This window comes from Natator depressus, chromosome 12 (assembly GCF_965152275.1).
Source record: "Natator depressus isolate rNatDep1 chromosome 12, rNatDep2.hap1, whole genome shotgun sequence".
Classification (NCBI taxonomy): Eukaryota; Metazoa; Chordata; order Testudines; family Cheloniidae; genus Natator; species Natator depressus.
The window spans coordinates 40,783,126-40,793,310 of NC_134245.1; the positions used below are offsets into that span (position 1 = coordinate 40,783,126).

General features: G+C 55.7%; 1 protein-coding gene across 2 annotated transcripts in view; it reads left to right on the forward strand.

The window, feature by feature from the left end:
* The window catches only part of TANGO6 (transport and golgi organization 6 homolog), an 87,726-nt gene extending 79,168 nt beyond the window's left edge, over positions 1 to 8,558 (forward strand). For both annotated transcript variants that reach the window (XM_074969224.1, XM_074969223.1), the window contains exon 18: positions 7,370 to 8,558. In XM_074969224.1, the coding sequence (XP_074825325.1) occupies positions 7,370 to 7,546 (177 nt within the window). In that variant the 3' untranslated portion in view covers positions 7,547 to 8,558. The remainder of the gene's footprint in view (positions 1 to 7,369) is intronic.
* Positions 8,559 to 10,185: the final 1,627 nt, after the last annotated feature.

Sequence of the window (10,185 nt, forward strand, 5' to 3'; positions counted from 1 at the left end):
CCTCTCCTTTGGTCTGTCCCTGGATGAAAGCCCAGCTCTTTATCACACATTTGTAAAGCCTGTGTGTGGAATGACCCAGCCACTCCACCAAAGATGTCAGAGCAGGATTGGTTCTTCACTGGTGTTGCTGAACTTTCAGCTAGTTTATCCCCTTTGAACTGTGCTTCTGTGAAGTCAGGAGCTGGTCTGAGCCAAGCTCCATCCCCTGTAATAACATACACGATCGTCTTGGGCACTTCAGTGTGCAGCAGAGAGCCATGCGGTTTCAGGCTACGCTGCCCTTCCTTGCTGTCTGCTGAGGCCCCTTGGATTCTTCCCTCACAGTGGATTTCTAGCCATAAAATCCTGCTGGGTAGTGCCAAGCTGCTCTGTGCCACCTGCATGTGGGACCCTGTAGGGAGGGCTCACGGGGTCAGTGTGAGAGGGACCTGCTAACGAAGTGCAATACAGCGGGGTTTGGGAGTTGTGCTGCCAGAAATGACTCGGTCCTGCTGAGTGAGCTAGCCCCCTATGAGTGACAGTAGGCTTGTTATACAACAGAACTGGCCTGGGCAGAGGTGACGCATGGCCAATATGCACAGCCAAGAGTTTTACAGTGCAGCTCCCTTATTGTGCTGAGAGCTGGCCCTTCTGGCCTCCACAAGGCAAAATAGAGTATTAAGAACATACGAACCACCATACTGGGGCAGACCAACGGTCCATCTAGCCCGTTATCCTGTCTAGTGCCTGAGGCTTCAGGGGGAATCTACAGAACACGGCAGTTTTGAGTGATCCATCCCCGTTGTCCAGTCCCAGCTTCTGGCACATGGGGATCTGTAGTTTCCACCAGCTGCACTTCTGTATTCAAGAGCGTGACAGCCGATACCACCCTGATAGCATGCCAGTTGGGTGCAGTGCTGGTACTCCAGGCACGTTGTCAGTGCAGCCCTTTGTGGGGCAGTCGGAGCACCCCAGACGTGGGCGCTGTGGTGGTTGGGTGGGTATCGAACAGCGTGTCACTGTAAAGGCTTCCCTGTAAATGCTGATGCGGTAATATGTAAAATCTGGGAAGTGTCTCTCTGGATTTCTTGAGTTCACTAGAAATCCCTCGTCAGAGCTGAATGTTTTGGTGGCAAAGAGCAGATCCCATCTGGGAAGCTGCATGTTGTTCTCTTACATCAGCACGCTGGACAACGTGCAATGGTGGCAACAGCTCTTACGCCAAGGTCCAGCCCCGCAGTGGGTCTAAACCACGACGGCTCCTTAATATCAGCGAAGCGTGCTCATGGCTGCCAAGAGCACTCTGGCAACAGGTGACTGGATCTGAGGCCTGGCTGCAGAGCCTGCGCCTTGGCTGCTGCTGCTGGGGCTTGGAGGGGCTCTGCCTTTCCAAGCAGCAGCTTCCTACCTGGTTGTCTCACTGCAGATTCTTTTTACAATGCAGGTCACTGTAGCTTACACCCGGAGAACCAACCCCTGGGGAAAGCAATCCAAACCAAGTGCAGGGCAGCCCCCACAAGAGGCTGGGCTGGCCCCTTGTCACACCCCGCACATGCTGTGCTCACTGGAGAGGCCATAATACTTAAAGCCAGGACTTCTGAGTTCAGACTGTGCTACTGTCCTAGCTTCACCTCCCTGTGGTCCCTGAACAGGCTGAGAGCTGCCCTGCAGCTTCCTGCCTTTTGTTGTCTTATGTCTCCCCCACCCACAAGTTGTTTTAACACCTTTTTGAGTGTGTGTTGACACTGGCTGCAGGGCTAGCGGCTAGCGGCTGATCCAGACTGTTTCCTCTGCAGAGCTATTCCCCCAGTAAGTGCTCCACATGTAGACAGAGGCTCACTGTAGTGCACAAATGAAAAGAACATTTATATGAGGATGACTCACATCCAGGTTAATTTTATTCCTTAGCAAACTTTCAAAAACAGTCATCAAGGTCCTTGATAGGCAGAAAACAAATGAACACACCCCCCCATCCTGGGCACTGCCTGTTGGTGCTCCTCCCCCGCTAACTGTCTGCCTCTAACCTTTCTGCTTCCCCCACCTCCAACAGACAGCGTGTGCCATCAGCAAGCTGCCCTCCTGGGGCTGGCGCTCACTCTGCTCCAGGCTCAGAGCATTGAGTATTGTCACAGTTCTTGCTGGGAATGGAACACCTTCTCTCCTGGAAAAAGAAAAGGAGGACTTGTGGCACCTTAGAGCCTAACAAATTTATTTGAGCATAAGCTTTCATGAGCTATAGCTCACTTCATCAGATGCATTCGATGAAGTGAGCTGTAGCTCACGAAAGCTTATGCTCAAATAAATTTGTTAGGCTCTAAGGTGCCACAAGTCCTCCTTTTCTTTTTGCGGATACAGACTAACACGGCTGCTACTCTGAAACGTCTCTTCTGGGGCTCTCAGCAGCTGGGGCAGGTTTCCTGTGGCTGATACCATTGACCAGAGATTGAGAGCATCACAATCTCAGCTCTATTACAGCAGCTACATTTGCTTTACCACTTCCTGTCACTCATAGGCAGTTTTCCAGTGTGCTTCGGCTGTGTGTGGTTAATATGCTTCTCTCTGGAACCTGGAAGCTGGAGAGCTGGGTGCTGACTGGGATGCTTACTTGCGTTCCTGTTGCAGGTTTGTCTGTATCCACCTCTACCTAGTAGGTGTCTGATAATTTCTCCTCTTGCTAGCTGCTTACAGGGAAAAGGAGCTGCTCTTTGTCCCTCCACCCCCTCAAGAGTGTCTGCAAGCGGGGACAGATTTCTATAGCTCTCCCCCTCCCTGAGCCTCCACTCAGGGAGAGTGAATCGTACTAGCGCCTGCCTCTGCTGTGCCCATATGTAGTTTTCTCCCGCAGCAGAGTGAAACTGACATTCTTATTTGCACTGCTAGGGACAGAATTCTGGATAGAAGCCATGAAGCTGACCAGGGTGGAGTTAATCTCCTCTGCCACCGTATGGGAAAGCTGTGATCTGCAGCAGAGGCACTGGAGCTGTCTGCAGTCTCAGGAAGTTGACACTGCATTGCTTTACATTCAGTTCATATTTCCAAGGTTTTTCCCTCCCCTTCCCCCCCCCCCAAGGGTTAGAGTTAGCAACTTTTGCAATGGAATATTAATTTATAAAGAAATTGAAGTTTCACATACACACCCCTACCTGTGCCCAGTCACATTCCAGTGAATGCTTCTCACTTGCCATGGGAAAGTGGATTTGTCCAGTCCTGGTTATCTGTCCCAGTGTCAGTGTAGCCAGGTGTGTCAATTTCTCTGTGGGGGAGTGCTTGTCAGTCTTGCAGCCTTTCATTTCTTCCCTGTTGTTTGGCTGCTTGTGAGGTTTTATTCCTGTGTGAGCAACATGCTATATAAAATTTATTATATGGCAGTTTACCAGGAGGAGGATTCCAGTGAAGTTGCTGTACCTGAACAAGCTGCTGGTTAAGGTGGAAGAGTTTTGCTACCATCCCAGTGCAGCTGAATGACTAACTTCAGGTGGTGGCTGGTGTACAAATTACTGAGGTAGCCTGCTGAATTCAGGAGGCATGTGGCCTAGTGGACTGAGCACAGGATTGGGAGTCAGGAACTCCTGAGTTCTAATCCCTGTTGTGTCCCTGACTTGCTTTGGGACCTCTGTCTGTTTCCCCATCTGTGAAATGGAGTTAGTGCCTTGGGCATGTGCTGGGGAGGGATAGGAGGTTTGACAATGTGCATGCTAGGTGCGGTGTTGCATTGGTTATGGTTTTGAGGGGTTTCTGCTGAGGCCTAGCTGCTGTTTCAAGAATCCCAATATAGGCAAATTTCCTGGGGCCTCCCCTTTCCCACTTTCCTCCAAAACACACACATGTAGAAAGCCCCCCCCCCCCAAAAAAAATCCTGCGTTCGGTGCTCAGCAGGTGCAGGATGTGCGGTTATTGCTGCGAAGGGGAGTGGAGCGAGTCTGGCATTAAAAGTGCAGTAGGTGAACTTCCCCCCAAAGAGCAGTAGGTGGCGCTCATGCAGGCATGTGATGCCAGCTGCTCTTTGGATTAGTGGTGCAGTTGTGGAAGTGCCCGCCGCATGCACGGCCGAGGGAGAGGTCAGGTGTGCGACGGGGAGGGGATCCTCAGGATGAAGATTAGATGCCCTGTCACCTGGGTGGGTCAGTTTGATAAGGCATGAACTGAGTTCTAATCTATCGCATCCCAGAGAAGCCCTGTCGACACAATAGCTTCCTCCCCCTTCAGTGGCAGGGCGCCCTGGGGACCCCTGGTTGGACTCACCTGTTGATAACTGGGCCAGTGTTCCATTCACACCACACTGGATCTTCATAATGGGGGGAGAGAGTTAGGGCCAGCAATGGCCTGGGTTCAGCAAAGCTGTTCCTGGCTGTGCCATGCTGGCAGCTTATCCGTGGGCAGCCATATTCCTGGGGAGGAATGAGAGTGGCTCCGAGCTCTGCTGCTCAGGACTGGCGATAACAGCAGCCACTTGGGCTTCATGCTCCGGCGCTCCACGTGTTGCACTGGGAAGACTAGCAGCCTTGTGGTCCCACAGAAACACCACAAACACTGAATTCAAGGCTTGGATGCAGAGCAAAGTGGAGAAGGCCCAAGGACTTGCACACTAGTGAGCCTGACTGGTAAAATCCCCTTTCCCAACCCACCCTCTGGCTGTGCATGTCCTTTCCAGCTGCCCCTCACTTCCTTCGCAGCACCTCTGCTGGGCAGGGCTGACAGCAGCTGCAGGTACCTGGAGTCTCCCCTTTTTGGTACATTTTGTTGGCACCCATTTCCCTTTGCACGGAAGAGGCACGCCCTCCCTCTGAGCTTCAGAGCCAACAGCTGAAACACCAGGCACTGGGGAAGGGAGGTCCAGGCCGGGCCATTCAAAGTATCTGGCTCCTTCGAGCCTCTGGATGAACGACAATGGCTCTGGTGAGAACCCAAGGACTTGCCTGCTTCTTCCCTTCCCCATGGGACACCTTCTTCCCTCAGCTTGTGAACATGAGGGACTCTGCCTCCGTATCAGGCCTGCCTGCCCATCCCTCTTCACAGCAAGGGGAGGTGGCGCTGGTGGAAGGTCCATGTCATTTGTGCTGGAAATGGCAGTGCCCTGGGCTGTGTGTAAAACTAACCCTTCCGGTAGCACGTTCTCAGCTGGCTGTGCAGAAAGTCTGCTCCCCTCATGCCTGGCCCCATGTGGCCGGGGGACCCAGGCTGGGCAGTGCTGTGCCAGTTGCAGGTGACCTACAGGAATACAGCCAGAGGGAGAGGTTTTGATAGGTTGCAGGTGGTCATGGGCTTGTGAGCCTCTCACTCCAAGGAAGGCATCCAGCCTTGTCTCTCTCTCTATGGCCTCTCCTGCTGATTGCTGGATTCCCCTGCCAGGGGGTGTGGAATTCCCCTGCTCAGGAGTAAGACTGAGGAAAGGGGAACTTGGCACAGGAGCCCTGTGGACAGTTTCCTGTGTCACGGGTGTAAAACATGTCAGTGCTACATCTCGGAAAGCCGTAGGCATTGCCATGGGGGCATTCATGTAAATGCAGTGACTGAGGAATGGCCCTTTTATTCAGGGGCAAGGACTTTTCCCACTCTCCTTGCCAGTTGTTTGGTGTTCCCAGCAGCAGAATTTGTTTGGCCACCTTTCCCTTGTTAAAGGAAATAGTTCTCTGGCTCTTGGGAATTCCCAGAGACAGGCTGGGATTGCACTACACTTTGCCCTTGCTTGGCTCCTGCTAGAAGTGGATGCCATTGACGAGTTCTCTCCCACCCATTGCTGTGCCGTCGGGTAACACAGTGAGGACGAGGGGGTGCAGGGGACAAAGCCTTTGGATAACCAAAGGGTGCAAAAGCCAAGAAGGGGAGGGGGATCATTCAGGGCAGTGGTTTTCAAACTGTGGGTCGTGACCCAGCACTGGGTCATGGAATGGAAGGCACTGGCTCGCGGCGGCTCTGGTCAGCACTGCCAACCAGGCCATTACAAGTCCCATTGGCGGTCCCTGCCCGGCTAAGGCAGGCTAGTCCCTCCCTGTTCTGACACCATGCTGCACCCTGGAAATGGCCAGCAGAAGGTCCTGCTCCTAGGCAGGGGGGCCATGGGGCTCCACGCACTGCCCCTGCCCTGAGCACTGGCTCTGCACTCCCATTGGCCAGGCTGGGGGGCGGTGCCTGCAGGCGAGAGCTGCCTGGAGCCACTTGCACGCTTCCGCCTAGGAGCCGGACCTGCTGCTGGCCGCTTCCAGGGCGCAGCTCAATCCACGGTGCCAGGACAGGCAGGAAGCCTGCCTTAGCCCCCCCGCTGTGCGGCTGCCCGGGAGCTGCCCGAGGGAATCCCGTGTCCCAATCCCCTGTCCTAGCCACCACCCCCCAGACCCAGAGTCCCTTCCTCACCCCAAACCCCTCTGCTCCAGCCCAGAGCCCTGACCCCATCAAGTACCCCAACCCTCTGCCCCAGCCCTGAGCCCCCCCAAACTTGGTGTGTCAGGCCAGAGCCTGCCCTGCTCCCTGCGGGATGGTGCCACTGTAGATATGGAGCTGCGCATCACACAGCACTGCAGGAAGGTGTCCCTGGGCGTCAGCCGAGCCCACTGCTGGTGTGTCAGCCCACCCCGGGGGGCAGCCCCTGCCCCAGGGCCCTTTCCAGGATGAGAATGGACGCCAGGGTGTTAGCGAGCTCACTACCAGGGCAGGGAAGGACTTTGTGTTTTCAGGCATCTCTGGACTTCATCTACCCCTGCCATTAGGAGATGGGATTTTCTGACCCATATGCACGTCCAGAAAGGCCTTTGCCCAAATTCCAGAGATCTAGAACCTCCTGCTCCAAAGCTGTAAAAGCCTGGTTCTGTGCATCCCTTCCCCATGAACGCCACACGTGCTCACACCCTTCTCTGGTTCTCTCCCCCGTCAGCCAGACTGGATTGTGCATGCAGCTCTGACCTGTGGGGGCAGCCAATGCTCCTACGGAGCAGCGGGTCACATGGCAAGTGGGTTAGTAAGGGGTGGGCGTGCACAGCCAGACTACGTGGCTAATCTGTACATGCTTCAGTTCCCGAGCCGAGGAGCTAGAAACCTGCCCTGGGGAGAAAAGCCACCACCGGCCTGTTTTAGGGAAAACCCAGTGGCTCAGCATCTGCTGTGGGGAGTGAGCACTTTCGGTTGTAGCTCTCAGTGTTTACAGAGGAGAGGCTGTATCATAGTCCCTCTCTGACAGGTGGGGAAACTGAGGCACAGAGGGGCAGGGATTTGTCCAAGTGATCCTACTGCTGTGATTTGCTGTAGTGTCCTGTGACTTGGCTGAGCCTGGGGTGCTGGACAGAAGGCGACAGGTCCCTGCCCCAATGGGACACACTGGTGGCTTATGGCTGGCTGTTCCTAATGTGAAGGCAGATAATGAGCCTCTTGGAGGTGCTGACTGTCCATCTCTCCCCAGGTTCTCAGGGATGTGCTGCGGGATCTCTACCGCCTGCTGAAGTCGGTGGTGGCTTCTGACCGGGATGAGGTCACTGTGCTTCACGCTCAGCTGGCCTTGGAGGAGCTCGATGACATCATGAGGAGGGTCTTGTTTCCCCCCCAAACGCTAGAAAAGAAGCTCGTGGTCCTGCCTTAGCAGGACAACAGGCCAGCAGGGTTGAGTGCCCCCAGCACGACTTCCAAGCCGACTCGCACCTGCTTGTCTATGCCAGCGCGCAGTGCCAGGAGAGGCCGGATTCCTGCGTCTCACGGCCTCGTCTCTCGTCCCCTTCTGCCTCCCGGTTTGCTGAGAGCATTTAACACACTGTAGGATGTGCTTAGAATTTGCTAGTCCTCCAGAAGCTCCTGCCCCAGCCTGTGTGACTTGGGGCCTGCCAGCATGTGTTCTGGCCTGTCTGCCTTGGCTATGAATGAGGCCACGTGGAATCTGCAAGAAATCAGAAAGTCACAGTGAGGGCTCCCTGCCTGTGTAGACTGCAGCATTGCTCAGGGCCGGCACAGCTACGGGTGGCAGCTTCTCTCAGTGACGAGCATGCCAGGAACTCATGCAGGGAGTCGCTTTTAAAACCAAAACCAAACTTGTACAGAACCCAAAGGCAGGGCAGGAAAAGCTCCCCACCTGTGAAGAATCCATTTGCTCTGCCTTCCGTTCATGTTTAACGGGACAGCTGCCAATGAAACCACTGGCACGTCGCAGTGAGGAGGCACTGGCATCGGGGTGGCTCTGGCCCAGGTACATCCCAGAGAGTTCAACCGGCCTGCCAGGTGCAGAGCTCAGACTGAGGGGACTCGCTGCTCAAAATGCAGAGACCTTATTCCAAACAACAGCCCCTCTCCATGCCCATGGGACTGGCTCCTCGGCGAGAGATGAAACGCAGGGACTGGGAGTCCGCTCTCAGGTTCCCTCCCTGCATTTGACCGTGCTGCGTGTTGCTCTGCACTGCTCTTCACTCCCATTTCACTGGGGGCTCTCCGGCGTTAGCACTGTGCTGCAGGGCTGGGTTTCAAATACCTTTCCGGGGGAATTATTTACAAAACCTCCCCCATGAGCCCCCGCTGCGGTGCCTGGCGCGGGTGGGATATGTTTGATGTTGTTTTTAACAATACCTAAAGTGTGGGCCAACCTTGTGGTGGCAGGGCCCCCTGAGCTGGCTATAAAGGACCTCTGTCAATGTCACGACCTGTAAAGTCAACTTGCGTGGTCCCTGTCTCCTGGGCAGAGGGAGGGGCACGGCAGAGCATGCTGTCTTGCTCTCCCCGGGGAAGCTGGCCCCTGGTACCATGCTGGAGAGCGTAGCCCAGACCAAGCGAGTGCCCTGCAGTGTCTGTGCCCGAGGAAGGGAAATCGGAGGAAATGGGTTTGTTTTCAGTTGCAGAGGGGAGGGAAGGGAATTGACCTGGACAGTGCCCTGGGAAATGCAAAGTAGGATCCAGCCCCTCCTTCCCCTCGAGCTGTCCATGCAGCCTGGTACCTGACACCTCTGGGCGGATGGGTACTGTGCAGTCAGGGGATGCAGACCGCACTCGCGCTGATCTGTCGGACAGGCTGAGCCAGGTCAGACCTGCAAGGCCTGTGTTCTCCCGCCCTGCCTGGGAGCAGGTCAGCACTCTGCGGGCGGGAAGGTGCAGCTTTCCAGTGGCCACCTGCTGAGCACTTTGGGACCAGCAGGTGCGAAGACCTGTCTGAGAGCTGAGGGCGGTTGCTGCTGGGCTGTAGGGAGCTGGCAGCTGCATGGGCTACTGCCTCCTTGGCAGCTCCTCTCTTGAAGCCCCGCTCCTGGAGCCATGTGCCTACAGGAGACTCTCAGCTTTGTGCGTTTTAAAAGGAGGGCTGTGGCCGTCGGGGTGGTGAAGAAAAGCTGGAAATGCGAGAAGGCCAAGAACCAGAGCCAGGTTCAGTCTTTGTCAAAGGCTTCAGTTCAGGAGAATATCTCCTGTTGTGGGGGGGCTGACTGGTGATTTTTGAGGGCCTGGCACTGAACAAACCCATCGACCACTTCCTTAACAGACACCTCCACTTAGGCAGTGGCTGTAGTTGCCACCTGGCGGCAATGGGTGGGCACAGGAGGAGGTGGGGTTCCTGGGCTGGTGAAGGGGCAGGGAGGCCCCCGTGACACCTCTCTGAGATGTGGGGAAAGCTGGCGAAGCCCTGCATGCCTCTTCGCCCCAAGCCCAGTCCCTCTACGTCAGCTGCACGGGGTGAGCCAGGGAGGGGCCAGCATCATGGGCACTGGGCTAAAGCTCCATCCAGCTCCACTGGTCCCTGGAACCTCCCTTAAAAACAATGGGGCCTTGGATTGGAAAGTGATGTGGTGGGGGCTTGTGGCATGTCTGATTCCTCCCTCCTGCTTGGGCGTGACCCAGGGGCCCAGGCTTCCAGCACAGGTGGAGACCAGACCAGGGTCGGGAGAGAATGACTCGCTGCCCTGCTTTCACGGACTCAGCGACCGGACAGGATTCTTCTCCATGCTCTCTTCGGAGCCCGTCTGAGACTGCGGGCAGTGTGGGGAGGAGACATCAGCTCTGGGGCGGCTGGGTTTATGGGAGATCTCTCTGCTGAGCCAGCTGGGGCAGGCTCAGCTACCTGCCATGCTACATGCCCCTTGCTCACGCCTCTGAGCCAGAGCCTGGCCCTCCAGCCCGAAAGGCAAGGTGCTGCAGGGCTCCCTGGGGAAGCCTCACACTGGCTGGCAGAAAATGCACCAAAATCTCTCTGCAGTGAACTGGGTCAGTGCAGAGGTTCTGCCTGTGTCTCCAACTCCCTACAGGGAGAGG